General features: G+C 41.8%; 1 protein-coding gene across 3 annotated transcripts; it reads right to left on the bottom strand.

Annotated features, from left to right (window-relative positions):
- Positions 1-1273: 1273 nt before the first annotated feature.
- On the bottom strand, positions 1274-26124 carry ireb2 (iron responsive element binding protein 2). Of its 3 annotated transcripts, none has more exons than XM_090201872.1 (23): positions 25258-25322; positions 23646-23705; positions 18418-18507; positions 18028-18193; positions 17265-17402; positions 16835-17065; positions 13932-14001; positions 13543-13726; positions 11552-11691; positions 9700-9871; positions 8709-8809; positions 8456-8572; positions 7951-8110; positions 7706-7841; positions 7359-7443; positions 6948-7104; positions 6581-6705; positions 6361-6465; positions 6002-6144; positions 5650-5797; positions 5281-5403; positions 3770-3955; positions 1274-3640 (listed from the first exon to the last, which is right to left on the bottom strand). In XM_090201872.1, exons 2-23 carry the CDS (start codon positions 23674-23676, stop codon positions 3530-3532), a joined length of 2919 nt encoding a protein of 972 aa, XP_090057998.1. In that variant the 5' UTR covers positions 23677-23705; positions 25258-25322; the 3' UTR covers positions 1274-3529. The 3 variants fall into 3 exon arrangements, with proteins under 3 accessions (XP_090057998.1, XP_090057986.1, XP_021420547.2); XM_090201860.1 differs by lacking the exon at positions 23646-23705 and adding an exon at positions 19600-19740; XM_021564872.3 differs by lacking the exon at positions 23646-23705 and having other exon boundaries at positions 25258-26124.
- Positions 26125-26493: the final 369 nt, after the last annotated feature.

The raw sequence follows: 26493 nt of genomic DNA, 5'->3' as shown, positions 1-26493 counted from the left end.
TGATGTCTGGTGAGGACCTGCCTTACAACAGGCCTACAAGCCCTCAGTCCAGCCCCTCAGCCTATTGTGGATAGTCTGAGCATTTATAGAGGGATTGTGTGTTCCTGGAGTAACTCGGGCAGTTGTTGTTGCCATCCTGTACCTGTCCCACAGGTGTGATGTTCGGATGTACCGATCCTGTGCAGGTGTTGTTACACGTGGTCTGCCACTGCGAGGACGATCAGCTGTCCGTCCTGGCTCCCTGTAGCGCTGTCTTAGGCGTCTCACATTACGGGCATTGCAATTTATTTCCCTGGCCACATCTGCAGTCCTCATGCCTCATTGCAGCATGCCTAAGGCACGTTCACGCAGATGAGCAGGGACCCGGGGCATCTTTCTTTTGGTGTTTTTCAGAGTCAGTAGAAAAGCCTCTTTAGTGTCCTAAATGTTCATAACTGTGACCTTAAATTGCCTACAGTCTGTAAGCTGTTAGTGTCTTAACGACCGTTCCACAGATGCATGTTCATTAATTGTTTATGGTTCAATGAACAAGCATGGGAAACTGTGTTTAAACCATTTACAATGAAGATCTGTGAAGTTATTTGGATTTTTACAAATTGTCTTTGAAAGACAGGGTCCTGAAAAGGGGACGTTTTTATATATATATATATATACACACACACACACACACACACACACACAACACACACACACACACACGTTTACTTGACTTTTATTCTCTATAAATTGACGCTCAAATAATTTACTCCGGCAAGTTTGCCACTGTTGCGCTGCAATAAGAAAGTAAACAGAAGTCGAATCCATCACTTCTGTTGTTTGGCAGTGTCCATAGAAACGTTAGAAAATGTGGTGGATAGAATGTAATGGATCGCATCCCGACAGTGCAGCTCAGTGTAAACAAGCATAACGGCAGGGTCGGTATCTCCTGGCAAAGAACAGACATTCTTCAAGTCGAAGTTGGATATTAGTAGTGCTGTAGTAAAGGATCTATTTTACAGCCAGTTAAGATAGCATTTAAACCTACAAATGTAGCATGTTAATTTCAAGCAAACATGTAAGTGAATGGGTTTTCCAAAATTCTGAAGCTTCTTTACCCTTCGTGGTCATTGCTAAGCAAAACAATGAGCCAGTCTAGCCTGGGACTAAGAACAAAGCAGTGTGAAAAAAGTCTGTCTTGGACTTGCGGGTGATGTGCTGGAACAATAATGCCAGCACTGATTTGAGAGCCCAGCATCCAAATAGATGTTTTTTTGTAGTTTCTTTACAGTAAAACTTTCATTTTAATCATTTATTAAAAACTATATACAATATCTGTTATAATTCAGTATTCGGTACTTAATTATTATTTTTTTTACCACTTCTCTGCATTAACCAGGTACTTATTGTTATGTGCAATGTTGCACTTGCTTTGTTTGCATATGGTACATTTTTTGTGAAAATGAAAAATGAAGCAGTACCCCAACAACACCTACACACAAATAATAACATCACATACGTCATCCATTAATTAAAATGTACTAAATTACCGTGTGCTTGTACTCAGGGAAAAACCTAAAATCCCCAAAGCAGTCAGTGAGACGCATACCTTTGAAGTCAAGCCAATAGAACGGATCACACTTTCAAGGGAAACTGCATTAAGATAAAACTGGGGTATACTCAGTGAGGTGAAATACTCAGAATAACATTGCAGATAGAAATGAACACAGTTGACTTGATTACATGTTCTACGTGACAATTAAATCGTATCTACACTAGACATTTCTACCTGATTCTGAAAGTTCTTCAGTGTTGCACCATCTTGATCAGACCAGCGGCCAGGACTCAAGTACCCAATCAAAACACAACAAAACACAGGAAACCAATAAGCCCAAATCAGGCTAATTGAAGCTCTGTAGTTTGACAACCAAAGACATCAACGTGTGTGTATGCACCCTCAAAACGAATGACATTACAGGTCAGGAAACTCTGTTCTCTGCTTAAACTTGCTTTGGAAATGTGTCACGGCAACACAACGGCATTGTTCACTCTTGGAAAGTAAAAAAAATAAAAATATGTTGGGTTTTCAAACAGCACATGACAGTCAACTGTTTGAATTTAGTATGACAATAAATACTTGACAATCTCAATGACCACTAAAGTATTTGTTTAAAAGCTAATGTTCAAATCCACATTCCAGAAGTCTCAATTATATTGTATGAATAAAGTTTCATATAGTGCCATTATCTGAGTAAGACAACTGAGGCAACAATGTCACACAGACAGCCTTAACATGCAAAATGTCCAACCACAGTGTTAATACCAACACACGAACAATGGTTGCCCGCTACTTTGTAAACCTTAAATACCGGTACCTGACAAGCAACATGTAATGAGATATTGTAGACCAAACTAGACTATCAGAGCCATATATAGAGATATACAGTTCTAGATTGTATGCATCTTACAGAGGACCTCGCAAATTGTCATTAGAAGCACCAAAGCGAAGGACATTTTGACACCTCTGCCTCAGCACCAGTGAAATCGATAGTATTTGGGTGTGGAAACTAACCCCGTTGTCAGATAATCAGTTCAACCAGTAGACAATGAAGCTGTGCAGACATGGAGAGCAAAAAACAACTGTTTCCTCCACATTCTCATTCTGACCATAAGTGAAAAAGAGGACATCCCTGGAAATACTCTGTTGTAAAGGATGTCTGCAGGAGATATGCACAGCCAAGACTGGTGCACGATTCCAAATCCAAATCTTAAAAGATTACATTATGTAGGCAAAGTAGAATATTCTCCCTGTTGCTTACAGCAATCCAATCTGTACAGATCTACATACGCATCAAAGGAGTAGAGAGAAAGAGTTGGGTTGCAATTGGGCACAAGGTCTCTCATCTGGTCGGCTAAAGCAGATCGATCTGGTTTCAGAATTGAACTTGACTGATGTGGTTAGGAAGCTCAAGCGCTGATAAAAAGTGCAGATACCTGTTCAAAAGAGATGAAACTTTCCGACTGACACAGATAAAAATCAATGACTTTATCAGGTTATGCCCATGCTTTACATTGGACTTCTACACTGCAACGTTCGGAATGTTCCACCCTATAGAACAGGCACCCTGCTGGAGCTGGTTGTTCTGAATGGGGCATGCTCAGCCGTTAAATATCAATCTGTTCTAAAGTGGATTGTGTTGGTCTAAATGCTGAAGCAGATTGATATCGTCAAAGAGGACTGAGCTGGTCTTGGAGCTGAAAGAATGTTGGGCTGGTCTGAGCTAGTCTGAAGTGGAGCAGACTGGACTGGTCACAAGCAGTTCAAAACAGCACAGGTTCGGTTTAGACCTGGGAGGCATTTGTCTGTGGGCGGGGGAGGGTACATAATCTCTGTGAATTAGCTTCTGTGTCTTCCCTACTTGAGCAAGCTAGTTTAGTAGGCCCATTTCCACACATTCAACTAGATGGTTGGAGCATGACTAACCCCATATATAAGCACAGAAAGAAAATCAGTCCTTGGGGTTAAAGCGGAGTTAAGATAAAATGATCTAGTCTAGAGCATGGTTCGAGCCACGTATCGCAGCAGCCCGCCATGCCGGTAAAAGGCCACATCCATCTCGTTGTCAAACAGAGTCGTCACACTGAAGGTCTTTCCAGAGCTAGTCTAGAGAAAAAAGGGAAAAATGTAGGTCAATGAAGAGACAATGCCATGGACAAAGATAGTTGTGAGACATTTTAACTGGGGATGGGAAATTTGAGTTATAAAAAGGTAACATTTGATTGGATGCCATACTTTGACAGTCAGCATTTGCTTTGGGGACAGGTCCTCTGGTAGAGTGATAGTGAACTTCTCCTTCCCGCAGAGCTCTAGCGAATCGGCACTCTGGCCTGGCAAGAACTGGAGGGGCGCGATGCCCATGCCCACCAGGTGATTCTTGTGCATCTTCTCAAAGCTTTCTGCTATGACAGCTCGCACACCCTGCCAACCATAGAACACACAGAATAAGAGACCAATGGGATCTGTATCCCATGGAGAAAAAAGGCACATATACAATTGAATGAAATTTCCCAAGGAATATTTGACTCATTTAGAATTTCATTGTGTACATACGAACTGTAACGTTTGTTGGAGGAGGAAAAATGGTCTGGGGCTGTTTTTACGGTTTGGGCTAAGACCCTTAGTTCCAGTGAAGGGATATCTTAACGCTACAGCATGCAATGACATTCTAGACGATTATCTGCTTCCAACCTCGTGGCAACAGTTTAGGGACCGCTCTTTCCTGTTTTTGCATGACAATGGGAAGTGATAGGGGGATACCCAGTCAATTGTACAACTAAATGCATTCAACTGAAATTAGTATTTTGCATTTAACCCAACCCTTCTGAATCAGAGCTGTGCGGGGGGCTGTCATAATAGACATCTTCGGTGCCCGGGGAACAGTGGGTTAACTGCTTAACTCGGGGCCAGAACGACAGATTTGTAACTTGTCAGCTTGGGGATTCGATCCAGCAACCTTTCAGTTACTGGCCCAACATTCTAACCACTAGGCAACAATGCCCACGTGCACAAAGTCAGGTACATACAGAAAAGGCTTGTCGAGATCGGTGTGAAAGAACTTGACTGGCCTAAACAGACCCCTGAACTCAACCCCACGGAACACTTTTGGAATAAATTGGCATGCCGATTGCAAGCCGGGCCTAATCGCCAAACATTTGAGCTCAAACTCACTAATGCTCGTGGCTGAATGAAAGCAAGTCCCACGCAGCAATGTGCAAACATCGAGTGGAAAGCCTTCCCAGCAGCAAAGGGGAGGCCAACTCCATATTAATGCCCATGATTTTGGAAGAAGATGTAAGACGAGCAGGTGTCCACTTTTGGTCATGTAGTGTAGCTGTGCCATGATATGCAATTAGGCATACTGTAGCTGCAACTAAGTAAACCTCTAAATATTCTTCCAATATTCCACATGCTAAAACCTTCCCTCATCCCAAGTTAGGTTGTCGTCCCAATAACTGGCTGATCATCCCTGTACACATGGATCCTAGGGCCTTTAAGAGATAGGGGGCCATCCTTCACGAGCACATGTTGCCAGCCACAGTACAGAACCAGATCTGCAGCGCCCTCACCTTGGTTGTACTGCATCTAGTTATTTAAAAAAATCTTTATACATAGAAAAATCTTGCAACACTTCAAGTGTTAAAGAGTGTTTAAAAAAGTGTTAAAGAACAAGCTCCACCCAGAAGCCAGTTTTATTGGCATGTGACCAGTGCTTGAGGCTCTTGGGTGTGGAATGTAGCTTTTACCAGTAGGTAGGGTCCTTTGGCCGCCCAGTCCCGAGAGTTTCCTGAGCCGTACTGCTTCCCTGCCAGGATGATGAGGGGAATCCCGTCTCTCTGGTAGCGCTCTACTGCCTCAAACACGTCCAGCTAACAGCACAAAAACACACTGTTAAACAACTTGGCCGAAATCATGTATATTATCCACTCTCCATTTACTGCAAAGATGAATCTCATGTTATTTGTAATAAGGTATTTTACTATATCACTTGAAGCGTTTGCTTGGGTTATCAAATCGTGAGCAATAGGGAGATACTTATTCCCTTCCGTACAGAGCTGAATGAAGAGCACAGTTCAAGTGCACTGTTTCTAGACTTGAACCTCTCTCTCACTTACAGTCTGGCCTGATGGAATGTGCACGGTCTTGGGGCCCGGTTTGCCGATTAACCGGTTCTGGAGTTTGATGCTGGCAAATGTCCCTCGGGTCATCACCGCGTCGTTTCCCCTCCGGGCGCCGTACGAATTGAACTCTCGTGGTGTAAGGCTGAGAGTGAGAAATCCAGAGTTTAAAGGTCAAACTACTTTCCTCCTAAGTTCCACTGAGAGTTTACCAAAACATTTGCTCCTGACCCTGGTAAAATGCTAAAGTAGCACACAACATAAATAAATAAATTACATGGAGGTGAAGAATTTGAACAACCCAGCCCCTGCTGCAGCAGTCTGCGTACATCAATTATAGGATGCTCACCGTTTGCTCAGCAGGTACTTGGCAGCAGCACTGACCCTGGCGATGCTCCCGGCAGGGGAGATGTGGTCGGTGGTCACCTTGTCTCCCAGAAACAGTAGGGCATGGGCGTTCTCTATAGACTGGGGCGGCTGGACCTCTTTACACTGGGAGAGAGGGGAGAGGTCATATAGAACCAGGGCCCAGAGTAGTTCTGAAATATGAATTCAGCTTAACCTGATGCTAATATGTTTCACAAACTATCCATTACGCTTTGAATATATGAAATATATCTACTTCTGAGTTTCTTAAATTATCTCTCTTAAAAGTGTTTATTATTGTTGTACATTTGAGTAATTTTCCACACAAAAAATAAGACTCACAAGTTTGTTGAAGAAGGAAGGAGAGCGGATATATGTGGATTTGGGATCCCATGGGAAAACCACAGACTCTGGACATTCAAGGTTATTCCAAAACGTGTTCCCTTTCTGTAACAGAGTGACAAACAGCACACCGTAATAACTGCACCGTAATGAAACTTGAATAGGTTGAGGGAAAAAGAATCAAGAGAGGGAGCCAACCCTAAACAAAAAGGACCCTCACCTCCCTTCTGGCACGGAGCTCTGTGAAGATGGAAGAGATGACCTTGTCCTGCTCTATCTGCTGCACCTCCTCCCTGGTGGGCCACACATCCCGCAGGTACACCTCCTTCCCCTCAGAGGTCACACCTACACCAGAGGGACAGGGTAACAAACATGCTAACACATTATGTTTTTAACCTTCCATTGGGATCTCCCAGGGGGAACAAATTGACCCCCCCCAGATAACGTTTTTGGACCATCACAGCAAGTGAACGGTAGTTCGTCAATGGTATCAAAAGGTGTAGAAGAGGAGACAGATTATTACATAAAGTGTCAAACAAACCTCAAAATGTGGTTTTGGGGTTTGAAACGTGATGTTGTTCACTTACCCAGAGGCTCTTTCTCGAAGTTGATGCTGACGGTGCCGGCGATGGCGTACGCCACTACTAGGGGTGGAGAGGCCAGATAGTTGGCCCTGACACAGTCACATAGGCGTCCCTCAAAGTGTCTGTTCCCAGATAGCACTCCGCAGGCCACCAAGTCCCCCTACGGCGGGCGCATGGGGAAGGTTAGACCTTCCTATAAAACCTCTCCGTCACTCTCTCTAGTCACCCATTTGGTCAAAATATTTGATGACAGAGTGCGTTAAAGGAGGCAGCCAAGTGTTTTTTTTTTTCAAGGATCAAATTAACACTGGAATGGATAATATCTCCTAAATACTTCATTCTGGAATACAGTCTTATTCATTCCCAGCTCTGCAGTGAATAGTAACCAAGTTAAGACAGAGTTTGTTCAAGTACCTCTTTGATAGCTTCAGAGACGGTCTCCGGTAAAGGTGCAGTGTTTCCAACGCAGGTGGCACATCCATAGCCTATCACTTCAAACCTGAGTCAGATATGAGGAACAATTATCTAATATTCTACTCCTGACAATTATGCATAATCAAGTGATGTGGGTGTGTGTCGGACATGAGTCGGGTACATAGTTGCTCATGGTCTCGTGATGAGGTAGCCCTGCCTGTGACTTTAAAACCTGTGTCAGCCCTTGGCCCAAGAGTCTCTTGGTCTCTTGGTCTAACGGTCAAGACATTGGTTTCTCCCGTAGGAGACCTGGGTTCAGATCCTGTCCGTGACGTGCGTGTCCTCACCCTAGCTGGCTGAGGTAAGGCAGTACTCCACTGGTGTTGAGGTAGTGGGTGACCATGCCACTGCCAGGAGCCAGGCTGGTGCGGATGTAAGGCTTGACGATAAGGCCCGCCTCCACCGCTTTCTTGGCCAGCAAACCTGTCAATCACAAGGCGATACCAGTTACATTGGCAATATTCCCGACAGTCCAATTGGGATTTCAGGAAAACCTGAGAATATAGTACCGTGTTCCTCCAGTGTCTCTCACCTGCGGTCAACATGACGGAGGGGTTGCAGTTGTTGGTGCAGCTGATGACGGCTGCGATGACCACAGAGCCGTGGGCCAACTCGTACTCCTGACCGCCGTGGAGGAAAGGCACCAGGCTCTCCTGCTTCTCCTTGGAGATATGGAACCCTTTGAAACCCACCTGGAAAGATAAACACAATTTAATTAACTAATCCATACTTTCAATATTTTACAGCCAGAAGATGTGGCAGGGATCTCACCCCTTTCTACATAACAGAAAAAAACTGGTCATTCTAACAAAAGTATTTATCACTCATATAAAGTTGTAGTGAACAAGGGTCACATGATTGATTCGTTTGAGATGAACCAACAAAAAGCCATATGTACAACATTTCCCCTCAATGGGCAGTTTTACTTTTCTGTTGCTATGCAAACTAAAATATGAATAGGCCAATTGTGTGATGATCTCAAGTATTAGTATTAGTTCTCTACTTTGTTGACCTAAGGCGTCTGACTGATATGTTACCTTCTCGTTGAGACAGCTCTGGAAGTCCTCCTTCATGCTGCTGACAGCCACCCTGTCCTGGGGCCTTTTTGGCCCACTCACATGGGGCACCATGGAGCTCAGGTTGATCTCAATCACCTTTAGAGAAACCAGGGACAACATAACTGTACCTCTGTGAAACAGAAAAACGATGCACTTCGTAATATGGACCAATATTCCGCCATAGCTTCCTCTACTTATTGGCCACTAATATCTGAAAAGACTAAAAGAATACCTCAGAATATTGTGGGTCTTCTGACGAGTCCTCGTAGCTCCTGAAGAGTTTCACAGCCTTCAGATAAGCCTCCAATAATTCAAGTTTCTCCTCAGTAAAGTCTGAGAGCAAAGGAAAACATCAAGTTTTAACATTACATGCCACATATGCAACATTTAAAAATCAAGAGATAATTCACCCAAATGCCAAATTTACCCCACCTTAAGGAAACCAAGAAAGTAGTATGTTGACCGAATTTGGGTTTGTTTAAGTTAGCATTAACATTGCTGAACGAAAAACAATTAATACAGCTTCTCTTAGCATTGATGGATTCTGTTAAAATGTAACATGTTTCAAGTTAAACTGTAGTTTGTTTGTATCCTGTTTCGTGAATGATTACTGTGAGTATTAAATGGAGTTTAGGCCATGAAACTCTGTGTATGCTAATTTGTAAGGGTTGACCTAATCTGATAAGAGGAAATTGCCTCGGATCAGAAAGCATGGTCAGGCCCAGGACAATGACAGGTTGTGATTCTGACATATAGCTAAACAAAGAGAGGACAATGGACATTCCACAGGGGAGATAAGGGAAACTCATTGGGGTCATAAAATGTATGGCTGGGGAGGTGACACCTACAAGGTGGTGACAAAATGGAGGGAAGATTATAAATGGATGCACTCAGCTGACGGCATCCTTGGTAATAAACACTTGAAACATCTCATGAGCTTTTGGTCTCAATTCCTTATTGCAAAGAGGTTGCAATAACATTTCTTTATAACAGCATGTTCTAAATAGCATGCACATAAATCTCAAAATAACACCTGACATACATCCCAGCCTCAGAAGTGACAGTCTAGCCTGGTCCCAGCTCTTGCCAATTCTTATGGTAAATTTTCACGGCATGTGCTGTCTTACCATCTCCTACTGTAATTGTTACGCTAATGACCAGATAAGTTGGCAAGACAGCACAAACGGACCTGGAAACAGGCTAGTGACAGCTTCCTGTCTTACTTGTTTGCTTAAAGTGTTTGAGTGTGACATGGTCGACAGGGAAGAAGCTGACGGTGGCATTGTATTCAGGACACATGTTGGCGATGGTGGTCCTGTCTGGGACAGACAGCTGGGACATGCCGGGACCAAAAAACTCCACAAACTTCCCAGCTATGCCCGCTTGACGAAGGTGCTGAGATGGAGAACACATTGAATCAAGCTTGGCAGAGCATTTAAAACATCTCCATCATGTACTTTACAATGACAATATAGATAATACAAAGGAAATTAAAAAGACCTAAAGGAGGTTCAACGACATGTAGCTTAACTTCTTTGGGACTGGGGGGAAGTATTGAGTAGCCTGGATGAATAAGGTGCCCAGAGTAAACTGCCTGCTACTCAGGCCCAGAAGCTAGAATATGCATATAATTAATAGATTTGGATAGAAAACACTGAAGTTTCTAAAACTGTTTGAATGATGTCTGTGTACAACAGAACTCATATGGCAGGCAAAAACCTGAGAAAACAATCCAGCCAGGAAGTGGGAAATCTGAGGTTTGTAGTTTTTCAAGTTATTGCCTATCCAATATAGTGTCTATGGGGTCATATTGCACTTCCTAAGGCTTCCACTAGATGTCAACAGTCTTTAGAACCTTGTTTCAGGCGTCTACTATGAAGGGGGAGCGAATAAGAGCCGTTTCAATGAGGGGTCTGGCAGAATGCCATGAGCTAAGTTGCACGTGGCCGTGAGTCCGAGCTGCGTGCCCTTTCATTTCTAAAGACAAAGGAATTGTCCGGTTGGAATATTATTGAAGATTTATGATAAAAACATCCTAAAGATTGATTATATACATAGTTTGACATGTTTCTACGAACTGTAATGGAACTATTTTGACTTTGTCTGGACTAAGTGCCTGCGCCTTGTGAATTTGGATTTGTGAACTAAACACGAACAAAAAGGAGGTATTTGGACATAAATGATGGACTTTATCGATCAAAACAAACATTTATTGTGGAACTGGGATTCCTGGGAGTGCATTCTGATGAAGATCATCAAAGGTAAGTTAATATTTATAATGCTATTTCTGAGTTTTGTGACACCTCTCCTTGGTTGAAAAATGGCTGTATGTTTTTCTGTGACTAGGCGCTGACCTAACATAATTGCATGGTGTGCTTTTACCGTAAAGCGGTTGCATTAAGAAGTTTATCTATAATCGTATGTATAACACTTGTATCTTAGATCAATGTTTATGATGAGTATTTCTGTAATTTGATGTGGCTCTCTGCACTTTCACCGGATGTTTGTTTGAGACGATGCATTTCTGAACATAACGCACCAATTTAAAATTAGTTTTTTGGACATAAAGATTCAACTTTATCGAACAAAACACACATTTATTGTCTAACATGGAGTCCTGGGAGTGCCATCCGGTGAAGCTCATCAAAGGTTAGTGATGAATTTGAACGCTATTTCTGTCTTTTGTGACACCTCTCCTTCTTTGGAAAATGGCTGTATGGTTTTCTGTGGCTAGGCACTGACCTAACATAATCGCAAGGTGTGCTTTCGCCGTAAAGTATTTTTGAAATCATACACTGTGGCTGGATTAACAAGAAGTTTCTTTAAAATGGTGTATAATACTCGTATGTTTGAGCGATTTTTATTATGAGATTTCTGTTTGAATTTGGCGACCTGCAATTTCACTGGCTGTTGGCGAGCGTCCCACATATCCCAGAGAAGTTAAACGCTAGCAATCAATAAAAAGTGATACTTTGCAAGTGCTGTGTATGGAAGCTTCTTTTGAATATGGTTTCAACATTTCTGAGCTACCCTCAGATGTGTACCAGTATGTTTAATTTCTTAGTTGTAGCCTACCTTGGTGATCCCCAGAACAATATCGATGGACGTGGCCAGGATGTTGACGGAGCCTACTAGCCTGCAGCCAACCACCTGGGGTAGGGTCAGAGAGATGGGCTGGCCCAGCATCACTGCCTCCGACTCGATCCCTCCCACACCTGAGACAGAGAGCGGGAAAGAGACAGGAAACCGTCTTAAAGCTATAGAGCTATTGGATAATTCACACGTCGATCTCCTTCTTAAGTTCTTTCATCACCAAAGCATTGTAACTTGGATATTAACCAGTTAGAGCTCTAGGGGCGCTATTTCATTTTTGGATAAAAAACGTTCCCGTTTTAAGCGCGATATTTTGTCACGAAAAGATGCTCGACTATGCATATTCTTGACAGTTTTGGAAAGAAAACACTCTGAAGTTTCAGAATCTGCAAAGATTTTGTCTGTAAGTGCCCCAGAACTCATTCTACAGGCGAAACCAAGATGATGCATCACCCAGGAATTAGCAGAATTTCTGAAGCTCTGTTTTCCATTCTCTCCTTATATGGCTGTGATTGCGCAAGGAACGAGCCTACACTTTCTGTCGTTCGCCCAAGGTCTTAGCAGCATTGTGACGTATTTGTAGGCATATCATTGGAAGATTGGCCATAAGAGACTACATTTTCCAGAGGTCCGCCCGGTGTCCTTTGTCTAAATTTGTGCGTAATCTTCAGGTGCGGTCATTTTCTCCTGGGATTCAGGAGAGAAAGCATGTATCCAAGAACGATGTATCAATGAAGAGATATGTGAAAAACACCTTGAGGCTTGATTCTAAAAAACGTTTGCCATGTTTTCAGTCGATATTATGGAGTTAATTTGGAAAAAAGTTTGCGTTTTGAGGACTGAATTTATGGATTTTTTTTGGTAGCCAAATGTGATGTATAAAACGGAGCTATTTCTAATACACAAGGAATCTTTTTGGAAAAACTGAGCATCTGCTATCTAACTGAGAGTATCCTCATTGAAAACATCAGAAGTTCTTCAAAGGTAAATGATTTTATTTGAAGGCTTTTATGTTTTTGTTAATGTTGCGTGCTGGATGCTAACGCTAATGCTAACGCTAAATGCTAACGCGAAATGCTAACTCTAGCTAGCTACTTTTACACAAATGATTGTTTTCCTATGGTTGAGAAGCATATTTTGAAAATCTGAGATGACAGTGTTGTTTACAAAAGGCTAAGCTTGAGAGATGGCATATTTATTTCATTTCATTTGCGATTTTCATAAATAGTTAACGTTGTGTTATGCTAATGAGCTTGCTGATAGATTTACACAATCCTGGATACAGGGGTTTTTTCATAGCTAAACGTGACGCAGAAAACGGAGCGATTTGTCCTAAACAAATAATCTTTCAGGAAAAACTGAACATTTGCTATCTGAGAGTCTCCTCATTGAAAACATCTGAAGTTCTTCAAAGGTAAATGATTTTTTTGAATGCTTTTCTGTTTTTTTGTGTAAATGTTGCCAGCTGAATGTTAATGCTAAATGCTACGTTAGCCATCAATACTGTTACACAAATGCTTGTTTTGCAATGGTTGAGAAGCATATTTTGAAAATCTGAGATGACAGTGTTGTTAACAAAAGGCTAAGCTTGAGAGATGGCATATTTATTTCATTTCATTTGCGATTTTCATGAATAGTTAACGTTGCGTTATGGTAATGAGCTTGAGTCTGTATTCACGAACCCGGATCCGGGATGGGGAGATCAGAAAGGTTAACCTATGACCTGATGAATGTGGTTTCAGCAAAATTCTTAGTCCTTTCTTTTATGTATTCTCTTTGATGTTTTTCTGTTTGATGCTAATCTAGTTTTTATTGGGGTTAATGGGTACTTCAGTCCGTATACTGAACTTGCGAAATGTCCCTCCTCCAGGGCACTGTAGTTATATGCATAACTTTTTTTTAAATTCCAATGATTTCAGCCAGTATTGGCAGCTGTGTGGACATTGATAGAACTTTAAATTGTTGTTCTTTACCCCAGCCGAGGATGCCCAGACCGTTGATCATGGTGGTGTGAGAGTCTGTGCCCACCACGCTGTCTGGGTAGATGAAGCCCTGGCTCTCCTGCACCACCTGAGACAGGTACTCCAGGTTTAGCTGGTGTACTGCGCCCACATCCGGGGGCACCACGTTCACGTTCTTAAACGCTTTGGAGCACCACTTCAGGGGAAAAGGAGAAAGACGTAAGTAAAAGGTTAGACTGGTACGCTACACGGGCCTAAATAAGTTGCAGACGTGTTACAATGTGTGATTGTAGGTGCTGGTTTCAGTTCGAAATAGCTGCTGCAGAGTCTCTGTAACTAAGTATCTTGTTTACATTAAATTTACTTTGACGGAAACGAGAGAGAGAGAGACAGAAAGTTACCTTAAAGAACTGCAGCCGTTCTTTGTTTCGGATCAGCTCCAACTCCTGGTTTTTCAGAGCTGTTTCAGGTCTGCAGAAAACAATGACAAGGACAATGTGCACCTTTCCTCTCTACTATACAGGGTACCGAGTAGGCTTTGCTACACTATAAATCCACCCAATACGCAGGAGCCAGGACCTGCATTCCCGAATTAGAGGCCTTCTCGGATTCCGAAATTGAGATCCGAAAGGAATTGGATGTGTGAAACTCCAGAACGACTTGACCCAGTCCCCGCCCACCCCCCGACCCAAAATATGTCAGAAATGAGGGAGAATCGAAGCCAAATTGGGTCGGGTCTGTATCCCACATGGATCCGAAAGATAAAATAATGCGCAAGCCAGCAGAATTGTTTTGACTTGTCTAGCAGGCAGTGAAAGTTAACGTTTCACATGCATCTTCTGTTGTAGGCCTAGCTAAAATAACTTAGTTTTGGTCTACACTACAGCTTAGTATTTTCGGAAATGACATCTCAAATGTAAAATGTCGGCACAAAAAGAAGGGAACTGGGGTGTGTGACGAAGATGCACTAGTAAGCAAGTCTCTCTCCAGAATGCGCTCTCAGTCTCCCGTTAATTTGTGTGTATTCATAGTTTCATTGTGTGAATTGTTTGCCTTTCTGTTTTTTATAGGCTCTTTCCAGAATGCGCTCTGTCTCTCGCATGTTTTTTTAAAGTTGTGGTAGTTTCAACTGGGTTTTTGGTTCGTGTGCAGTTTATAAAGTGATCATTTAAAAAAATACAAGTAATATGATTACTATTGTTGCACATGCTGTGTAGATAAAATGTTCTATGTTTTCAATATATCACAAACTGTTTCTGCATATTGGTTATCAAGAAGCTTGATCTTGCAAGCTAGCCACTTACATAGTATAGTTGGAGCTCTGAGCTGGAGATCATTTATTTGGCACATCTTAAATAGTTAAACTTATACCTATAATATAGGTAGTAGTGAATTTTAAGTGCAACTTGATCACCTGCACAACAGTGGATCGTCACGTCACGAAAGCTTCCGCTTGCTCTGTGTGCTCTTCGCAAATGAACGCGACTCAATCAGCTGCTTTGGGGGAATGGCTTCATAATTAAAAAATAATGCAACAAGCGAAATGAAGAACGCAATCTGCTTTATCTATTAACCTCTTGAGTGTAGGGGGCAGTATTTTGGTGTTTGGATGAAAAACGTACCCAAATGAAACTGCCTATTTCTCAGGCCCAGAATATGCATATAATTGTCAGATTAGGACAGAAAACACTCTAAAGTTTCCAAAACTGTCAAAATACTGTCTAAGTATAACAGAACTGATATTGCAGGCGAAAATCTGAGGAAAATCCAACCAGGAAGTGCTGTTTTTCCTGAAACCTCTCTGTTCCATTGCATGCCTTCCCTCCATCTAAAGGGATATCAACCAGATTCCTTTTCCTATGGCTTCCACATGGTGTGAACAGTCTTTAGACATAGTTTCAGGCTTTTATTCTGAAAAATTAGCGAGAAAGATCACATTTTGCATGCGTGAGCAGCTTGGAGCAGACATTTTCTCTCTCACTCCTATTGAAAGAGCTACGGTCCGGTTGAAATATTATTGATTATTTATTAAAAACGGTTGACATGTTTCTACAAATTTACGGATACTGCCCCGTCGTGACAGCTCGAGCCTGTGGATTTCTGAACATAACGCGCCAAACAAATGGAGGTATTTTGGATATAAAATAGTCTTTATGGAACAAAAGGAAAATGTATTGTGTAACTGGGAGTCTCGTGAGTGCAAACATCCGAAGATCATCAAAGGTAAGCGATTAATTTTATTGCTTTTCTGACTTTCGTGACCAATCTACTTTGCTGCTAGCTGTTTGTAATGTTTTGTCTGCTGAGAGAGATGTCCTAACATAAACGCTTGGATAGCTTTCGCCGAAAAGCTTTTTTGAAATCTGACACGCCAGGTGGATTAACAACAAGCTATGCTGTGTTTTGCTATATTGCACTTGTGATTTCATGAAAATTTAATATTTTTAGTAATTTAATTTGAATTTGGCACTGCAATTCAGCGGATGTTGACAAAAATGATCCCACTAACGGGATGGGTGCGCCAAGAAGTTAATTAACCTTGTGCACAAGTTGCCTGCAGGTATTTAAAAATAACAAATATTCAACAAAACAATGACAAATAATTAGTAGGAAACAACTTTGCCATCAGTATGCTGTCGACAATTTTACATTAGACATGGTCATATTGCCATTAAAGTTTGTCAAAAATCCCTAGCAATGCTAATGTTAGCTAGCTCCAATCCTCTCCCCTCAATCTTAGCTAGCTAGCTAATGTTAAACTGCATCTAAAGTCAATCTGACATCACAATGATGACAAAAGTTATTCCTACCAATTATGTCTCCTTCATACAAGTAATCTCCAAGGCACTATAATGCACTTTTGATGACATCTTCATATGCACTAGTTGATTAGCATTAAGTAGAACGTTCAGTCAGTATTCAGGGATGTATTCATTTTCTTTATTTATTACGCTGATTCTGTTGCAAAACATTCTGCAGCAAACTGTTTACTCCAAACACTTCAATGTGAAGTTGTAGTTCACTTCAAATCTATAAATGATCGATACTTCCATGCTCTAAAGTGGAGTGAAGTCCACTGGGTTCCTTCCTTCCAGCCGTTTTTTTTTTTTTTGAGACGCAACCGAACTAAACCTTCCTTTTAACAGCAAAACGAATCTCAGTAGCGTTTGAAGTAAACGGTTTTGCAACAGAATAAATATTTTGCAACAGAATTGGCGTAATGAATACACCCCAGTCTTCAAGAGAATATTCCTAACAATGGCTTGATGCAACGTGCAATTCATGAATATGTATAGTGTCTTACTCAGAGACGGGTTGTAGATGGAAGGGGCATAGGAGAGGGGTGTTCTCAATCTGCTGGACAGCAGTGGCGGGTCTTCCCGGGGTGTCACTGCAGCCCCCTTTGCTGCAGCTGCCTCTCTCGCCTCCACACTGGGACCCCCTTCTGGGTGTGGGTCTGGCGGGGGAGGGGCGAGACGGAGGCCCCTGGCTCTGGCTATCCCCTCCACCAGGGTTGGGGGCGTTCTGTATGGCACTGCAGAGAAAGGGTGGATAATTTCAGAAAGAGCAGGATAATTTCTAAGGATAATTAAGAAACAGCAAAGGTTAATTTCAGAAATAGCACAGTATCAAGATATCCAACTCAGATAAAGAAGCCATCAACCTCAGGAGGGTTTCCCAGCTATCGTAAGGTAAAATATGTAACTTTACGCAAACAGTCCCTTTAAGCCCACCATTTGTTGAGGTCGATCTGTAGCGAGTGGTCAACAATGAGGTCTGTGGGGCACACAGGGTTGACCAGGCCGGGGTCCACTCCGTGTTTGGTCACTGCATCCCTCATGGCAGCCAGGTCCACCATGGCAGGGATGCCCCTGTGTGGAAGGAACAACAATCAGATCCACCATACTACTCCACAAAACAAACAATAACACACAGGGAAACCAAAACTGGTGACCGATAGCACTGAAATGCAGTATTGGTGATCGCACTAGGATTTAATACATGTAGGCCTATTGGGATTTTAAGGAGGTGGAACCATAGAAATTAGTGGAACAGTCTTTGCAATAGGCTAGTTTAACTAATTGTACTTAAGATCTTGATTCGATCATGTAACCAGATAGCAACATTGCAGCACTATACCCTTGAGCAAAATACCCTTCAGAAAAATACTGTTCATTCCTAAGACAACAAGCAAGACTGTGTGTACTTGATCAACTGCCCAAGATAAATACACTGAGGATACCGGTGGTGAGCCCTGAACTACAAAATATTAGAGACTCCATATACTTCACCTACAGGCGCTACAAAAAGGAAGCCAACAAAAAGGTCTGGGGATGGCTGCAACTCTACATTTCTTTGGAGGGATAGACAGGGAGTATGCTATGACACAGGGACACTGCTGGTATCTTGGACCAGGTTTCTCTTGCGAAAAATATTGTATATCAAAGAGATTAACCTGGATAATCCAAGGTTGGGGATGTAGGAAAAGACACTCACGTGAAGTCTTGCAGCAGGACCCGGGCAGGAGGGAATGGCACTTCTGCCACATTCTGCTGCTCGCTCCAGTCTAGGATGTTGTGGACGTCCTCTTCTTTCACATAGAAGCCGTCGCATTTGCGTATGGCCGCCTCCAAGAGGACACGGATGGATAGAGGCAGCTTGTCTATGGAAAGGAAAGGAATGAGAGACCATTATCAAAAAATAACTTTTGGCATGCATGTGGCATTTCTTTACATTCTATTGGTTGACCACAGTTCAAACTCATGGCCCTATAATGACAAAAGCTGCATTTTGAGAAATAATTAGACTCTGGTTTGGTCTTTTAACGCATAAGTGCAAGCTTAGCCTATTGTTGTTCAACACAGGAGCTGACAAATCCACACTCACCGTATCTTGCATCATTCAGCTTCTGTGGATTGAAATACTTCCGGTCGCCATCTTTCAGCGTGTCAATCAGGTGGTTAAAAGGATGCTCCACTGTATAGGGAAAGAGAAACACATATCAATCTGACACTAGAGACTGCACGTCCTAGAGGAGAGCACGTACACTCATTAGTTACACCCCGCATGAGTTCAACTAGGCTACTACTACTTCCAGCCTCACAGAACGAGTGAGTGAGTGTGTATTAGAGGTCGACCGATTATGATTTTTCAACACCGATGCCGATTATTGGAGGACCAAATAAGCCGGTACCGATTAATCGTCCGATTTTTTTTTATATATTTGTAATAATGACAATTACAACAATACTGAATGAACACTTATTTTAACTTAATATAATACATCAATAAAAACTATTTATCCTAAAATAAATAATGAAACATGTTCAATTTGGTTTAAATAATACAAAAACAAAGTGTTGGAGAAGAAAGTAAAAGTGTGCAATGTAAGGAAGCTAACGTTTAAGTTCCTTGCTCAGAACATAAGAACATATAAAGGCTGGTGGTTCCTTATAACATGAGTCTTCAATATTCCCAGGTAAGAAGTTTTAGGTTGTAGTTATTATAGCAATTATAGGACTATTTCCCTCTATACTATTTGTATTTCCTTAACCTTTGACTATTGGATGTTCTTATAGGCACTTTAGTATTGCCAGTGTAACAGTATAGCTTCCGTCCCTCTCCTCGCTCCTCCCTGGGCTCGAACCAGGAACACAACGACAAAAGCCACCCTCGAAGCAGCGTTACCCATGCAGAGCAAGGGAAACAACCACCCCAAGGCTCAGAGCGAGTGACGCTTGAAACGCCAATAGCGCGCGCTAACTAGCTAGCCACTTCGGTTACACCAGCCTCATCGCGGGAGTTGATAGGCTTGAAGTCAAAAACAGCGCAATGCTTGACGCACAACAAAGAGCTGCTGGCAAAACGTACGAAAGTGCTGTTTGAATGAATGTTTACGCGCCTGCTTCTGCCTACCAACGCTCAGTCAGATACTTAGGTACTTGTATGCTCAGTCAGATTATACTGGACACGCTAGATAATATCTAGTAATATCATCAACCATGTGTAGTTAACTAGTGATGATATATTTTTTTTATAAGATAAGTTTAATGCTAGCTAGCAACTTACCTTGTCTTACTGCATTCACGTAACAAGCAGTCTCCTTGTGGAGTGCCACGAGAGAGAGGCAGGTCGTTATTGCATTGGACTGGTTAACTGTAAGGTTGCAAGATTGGTTCCCCCGAGCTGACATGGTGAAAATCTGTTGTTCTGCAGATGAAAGAGGCAGTTAACCCACAGTTCCTAGGCCGTCATTGAAAATAAGAATGTGTTCATAACTGACTTGCCTAGTTAAATAAAGATTAAATAAAGTTGTAAAAAAAAAAAAAATCTGTGTCCAAAAACACAGATTTCAGATTGTTATGAAAACTTGAAATCGGCCCTAATTAATCGGCCATTCCGATTAATCGGTCGACCTCTAGTGTCTATTAGCATGAGGGATCGTTGTATTTTTATTTTTCCTTTATTTAACTAGGCAAGTCAGTTAAGAACTAATTCTTATTTTCAATGACGGCCGAGGAACAGTGGGTAAACTGCCTTGTTCAGGGACAGAACGGCAGATTGTTACCTTGTCAGCTCAGGGATTTGATCTTGCAACCTGCAGATTACTAGTCCAATGCTCTAACCACTAGGCTACCTGCCGCCCCGATATATTCTGTATCGGAGCGAAAATTACACTGTACATCCTATGTAAACTTTGAGGGCCATTTGATGAGCCTTCACCCCCTTCTCAGTGGTTGACTCGCTTTAAATCAGCACCATTTAACGTTCCCCTTCAATTTTGCCTGTAAAAAAAAAGAAGCCTGGGGAATGTCATGTAGGCCTGTGTGTTCTGATCCACTTGGTCCCTGGCCCTTTGAACCAAGGCTAGAATGAAAGCTAAATCACAAGTGGTCAGGAAGGCCTCTGCAGAGGACAGCACAAAGTGGTCCCAATGTTTGTGACTTAACCAGCCTACTAGCACTAGGAACGTGTTGAGATTTAGATAAACAGGTGCCTACGAGTCTCTCTAGACAGACGGGTTGCCCCCCAAAATGTACGAATGCTCTGCACCAAGGCCTGGGATTTCCGAGACTAGGTGGCTACTGTTTGAAAACAATGGTCGTAATTTCACCACATTAGTATAAGAAAAATGCAAGCATCTTGTTGCCAGCATAACTGTCCATTGTGCATCTGTGTAAGGCAACTCATTTCTTCCTTCTGGGCATGACAAGCCTCAAATAATTGAATAACAGTTAAGACTTGCATGCATACTGTAAAATCAACATGCTTACTGTCACCAGTAAATCAACCACATAAGATCATGAGTAAAAAGAAATGAGGGACACAAGGAAGGGAACTCAAATATGCTCCTATTTAGTAAAGGGAGGTAACGCGTCCTGCTTATCATCACAAGCCTCATGTCAAATGTTTTCGAAAGATTAGGCAAACAGTAGAAACACCGTTGCTAGTGTGGAGTTAGCTAATCATACAAAAGACTAGATGTATATAATAACACATTTAATTTGTATACCGCTTTTCATTACATAGTTCTCAAAGCTCTGAGAATTGCTTTATTATTACAATGCCCGTCGGTAAGTTCACACCCCTTTAATTTACCCACATTTTGTTGTGTTACAGCCTGAATTGAAAAAGGATTACATCTAGATTTTTTGTCAATGGCGTACACACAATACTAGAGGTTGACCGATTCAATCGGAATGGCAGATTAATTAGGGCCGATTTCAAGTTTTCATAACAATCTGTATTTTTGGACACTGATTAGGGTCTATTACATTGCACCCCACGAGTACCTGTTATGCGAGTGCAGCAAGGAGCCAAAGTAAGGTGCTAGCTAGCATTAAACCGATCTTATAAAAAACAATCAATCTTAACTTTTTAGGGATAGGGGCAGCATTTTCACTTTGGATGAATTGCGTGCCCATAGTGAACTGCCTCCTACTCTTTCCCAGATGCTAATATATGCATATTATTACTATTGGATAGAAACCACTCTGAAGTTTCCAAAACTGTTTGAATTATGTCTGTGAGTATAACAGAACTCATAGGGCAGGCAAACTTCCAAACAGGAAGTGGAAATTCTGGGGCTGGTTGATTTTCAACTCATCGCCTATTCACATCCCATATATGGATCTGTTCGCACTTCCTACGCCTTCCACTAGATGTCAACAGTCAGTAGAACGTGGAATGAAGCCTCTAGTGTGATGTGGGCCCGGATGGCAGCTATTTGAGTCATTCGAGTTCCTGGTTACGCGCATTACTTATGATATCGCCATGCGTTCCATTACTCTGTAGACAAAAACGAATGCTCCGGTTGGAACGTTATTGGATATATATGATAATAACATCCTGAAGATTGATTCTCTATTTAGTTTGACCAGTTTATTTGACTTAGCAACTTACATCAGCTTCTTTCTGCACTCGCGTTACAAGTGGTCAGCCTGCCACGCAGTCTCCTCGTGGAGAGCAATGTAATCGGCCATAATCGGTGTCCAAAAATGCAGATTACCGATTGTTATGAAAACTTGAAGTCGGCTATACCGATTAATCGGTAGACCTCTAATACAGAGTGTTGGTGACTGACTTCTGCCGGCGACAAATTAATTATGCTTTTTTGCCAAAGTTTACTTACACCGACCATATTCAACAGGTGTTGAGCACTCGTAAATTCATTATTATGCGCTCTGGTACACTCAGCCGAGAGTGCTCTGAAATCGGAGTAGATATCCAGAGCGAAAGCACCCGAATGTCCATTGAGAATGCACAACGACTATACCATTTAGCTAAGCTAAGAATGATGGTTATAATCAAGTCAATAAACGTTGGGTAGTTAGATAGATGGTTAATATACTGGCAAGTTTTATGTATAAGTAGCCAACTAACATTAGGTAGCTAGCTAACATATTGCTTTAATAATATGCTATGCTATGTGGTTCGTAAGGACATCGTAGCTAACAACTTGTCAGCCAACATAAGGTAATTTATTTGAAAAGTTATTACATTGCTCAACATTTGTCATAATTAGTTAAGGCTATGAATTTGTATCCGATCTCGTTGTACTTCGGCTGCATACTTTCCGCAATTTTCTTCAAATCTGAAAACGATGTGTAGCCATGCCCATTTCCTGAAGAATTGCATTATGAGCCCTAAAGTACAGACACAGTGTCCTCTGTTTACTTCATATTTTGGCAAATTTAGTACGACATCCGGGAACTTTTGACATACTAACTATATCCATACTATAACTAATAAGCATACAATATACATTCAATTCCCGTCACAAATAGTATGGTTAGTATGAGTATTCGAGCGCAGCTAATGACTTTGAGAAGGGATTGTGTGACGATTAGCTTAGCAACCGCGTGAGCAGCACGATAACGTAAACGCGATTTGTCGACAGTCTGCTGGGTGCTGCATTATACATGCTTTCATTCATTAGATTCCTATCTCCTTTCTATAATATATCTGGCAATTGCACTATGCAATGCACTCTGGCCTAGAGGCAGACAAAAAGGAAAAATGTGATAGAACCTCCATTAAATAAAAAAATTCTCAAGGTAGGAATATCGCAAAAATATGATCAATGGCTCATTCGAGAAAATACATTCTCCCGAGTTATCACATTGGCCAGTATTGAAATCTGACATAAATGATAAGACGTTTTCACAATCTAAAAGTCATATTTCTATTATCTTCCAGTTTACTGAGAGCGACTTTATCACAGTACTAACCCATACCGGACGGATCTGACTGCTTGAACGGCAATAACTCAGATACACATGCAAGCACGAAATAACCCAGGGAAATCGATAGAACATCACTCAGAGATGGACAAAAACAATACAACATTGAAAATGGGTGAACATTTCCTTTAAGGACCAATGGAATGGTCTAAAATGATCAAAATCCACCCACCTTTGACACAGGGCCATGCAAAATGAACTTGTCCATTGTCATGCTGGGTTCAATTGCTATTGACGAGAGGAAACCGAATATCCAATATAAAACTCACTTATATCCAATATAAAACTAACGTTATAATCGGTGCCGAACCATATACAGTGGGGAGAACAAGTATTTGATAACCTGCAAAATTGGCAGTGTTTCCTACTTACAAAGCATGTAGAGGTCTGTCATTTTTTTCATAGGTACACTTCAACTGTGAGAGACGGAATCTAAAACAAAAATCCAGAAAATCACACAAAGTAATTAATTTGCATGACATAAGTATTTGATCACCTACCAACCGGTAAGAATTCCGGCTCTCACAGACCTGTTAGTTTTTCTTTAAGAAGCCCCCCTGTTCTCCACTCATTACCTGTATTAACTGCACCTGTTTGAACTCGTTACCTGTATAAAAGACACCTGTCCACACACTCAATCAAACAGACTCCAACCTCTCCACAATGGCCAAGACCAGAGAGCTGTGTAAGGACATCAGGGATAAAATTGTAGACCTGCACAAGGCTGTGATAGGCTACAGGACAATAGGCAAGCAGCTTGGTGAGAAGGCAACAACTGTTGGTGCAATTATTAGAAAATGGAAGAAGTTCAAGATGATGGTAAATCACCCTCGGTCTGGGGCTCCAAGCAAGATCTTACCCCGTGGGGCATCAATGATCATGAGGAAGGTGAGGGTTCAGCCCAGAACTACACGGGACCAGCTGGGACCACAATCTCAAAGAAAACCATTAGTAACACACTACGCCGTCATGGATTAAAATCCTAAACAACCTCCTTCCCTCAGTAAGAGCATTGAAGATGGGTCGTGGCTGGGTCTTCCAGCATGAGAACGACCCGAAACACACAGCCAGGGCAACTAAGGAGTGGCTCCGTAAGAAGCATCTCAAGGTCCTGGAGTGGCCTAGCCAGTCTCCAGACCTGAACCCAATAGAAAATATTGAGGGAGCTGAAAGTTCGTATTGCCCAGCGACAGCCCCGAAACCTGAAGGATCTGGAGAAGGTCTGTATGGAGGAGTGGACCAAAATCCCTGCTGCAGTGTGTGCAAACCTGGTCAAGAACTACAGGAAACGTATGATCTCTGTAATTGCAAACAAAGGTTTCTGTGCAAAGGTTTCTGATGTACATGCTTTGTAAGTAGGAAAACCTGCAAAATCGGCAGTGTCAAATACTTGTTCTCCCCACTGTACCTACCGGCTCTCTAAAAACTCAGGTACAAAAAAAATACTTTCCTGTGGATATTGTCTCAAATTTCGAGCAGCTATAGGACAAAGGGCACGTTTAAATGTAATTTTATTCAACATTCTGGCTTGTAAGAAATGTACACCATTTTGGAAGCATTAGTTTCAGCCTGTGTATATACCAATTGTGTATTACATCCTGATAGAACAAACACGCCAACGTTACTAGCACACTATAGTTAATAGCTAGTTAACGTTAGCTAAATACTTTCGCCCACACATTCAATAAATAACGTTACTGTAGTGCAATTCCCCGTTAGATAATTGGATGTATAGCTAGCTAGGTAACGTGACTTTTTGGGGCGATTGCAAGTGAAGATTAAAGGAGTAATGTTACTAGCCAGCTAACGTTAGCTAGCTAAGTATCATTAGCATTACAAGCTACCTGGACAGTGAGGAAGCTCAAGTAAACGTGAGACATTTCAGGCTTTGCATAATAAAATAATTGACATGGCCGCCAACTGCTTTGCAAACTGTGTTGATTTGAAATAATAGCTTGGCAATGTTATTTTAGACGACTCTTACCTTTGACTGAGGAAGTGAGCGCCATGATGACTTCTGAAACGGGAGAGGCTATTACCAGAGAGGAAGAGTCGAAGCGAGAGGGTTTACTCCGCCCAAAACATGTCCACGTTAAGCAACTCATTAATTATTAAGCAGGTGAGGCGTTTTTGTATGTGGGGGCAATGAGTGTCGAATTTAGGAGATAAAAATGAAATTCTATTTGGATCTAATAAAAGTTGTACTGCTTAGGTTATTAGGAGTGGACTGACAAGTGTGGCATCCTGGCAACTGTGTGGAAAAAAACTACTTTATCAGTTGTTGTTGGTTAAGGGCTGGTAAGTAAGCATTTCATTTTATTTGACTTTTTTTATTTCACTATGCAAGCCAGTTAAGAACAAATTCTTATTCACGATGACGACATAGGAACAGCTGGTTAACTGCCTTGTTCGGGGGCAGAGCGACAGATTTTTTTTACCTTGTCAGCTCTGGATTTCGATCTAGCAACCTTTTAGTAACTGGCCCAACCCTCTAACCACTTGGTTACCTGCCGGTGCATGTCACAAATAAAATGTGATTTAATTTGTCCCTGGTGAAATCATTTTATATTTATGAGGCTAGCATAGCGTTTCACTCTCCATTGAATTCAGGCCGTTTGACGTCAACACCCATCATCGAATATTCAAATTATATTAAAATAAAGATGTGTATCCACCACTCAAAAGAAAGCATAGAAACACGCCGTTCCACGCGGTGGACATCGAATTCAATTGTTAGGGCTGAGACCTGAGCATCTCGTTATTAGATCCAGTATCTCTGGCTATACAGCCATAGAGTCTTATGCCGCGTCCACGTACTAGTCGGAACCTCGGACATTTCTCACTTGATAACAGGTTGAACGCGGCACGTGTATCGCTATACCAGTTAGCAAGTCGAACATGTTAGAGTTTGCTATTTCCGAATGTCATGTGAACGCGGCAATAGATGTTACCTAAATTGATGACATATGTCGTGGAGACGATTGATTTCGGTTCAGTCAGTCGCCCTGATGAGCCCTTTCATGTTCTTTTAAAGCTCAATGGCCCTTCCCAGCAAGCTAGTTTATGCTGGCTAGCTGGCAAATCAAATGTTATTTGTCACGTGCGCCGAATACAACAGGTGTAGTAGACCATACAGTGAAATGCAAGTTACAAATTACAAGTCCTTAACAAACAATGCTTTAAGAAATGAAAGAAAAAAATAAAAATAAAATATTAAGGA

Source organism: Oncorhynchus mykiss, chromosome 2 (assembly GCF_057628025.1).
Source record: "Oncorhynchus mykiss isolate SJ-2025 chromosome 2, ASM5762802v1, whole genome shotgun sequence".
NCBI classification, from domain to species: Eukaryota; Metazoa; Chordata; class Actinopteri; order Salmoniformes; family Salmonidae; genus Oncorhynchus; species Oncorhynchus mykiss.
This window is presented reverse-complemented; position numbering and strand designations above follow the sequence as displayed.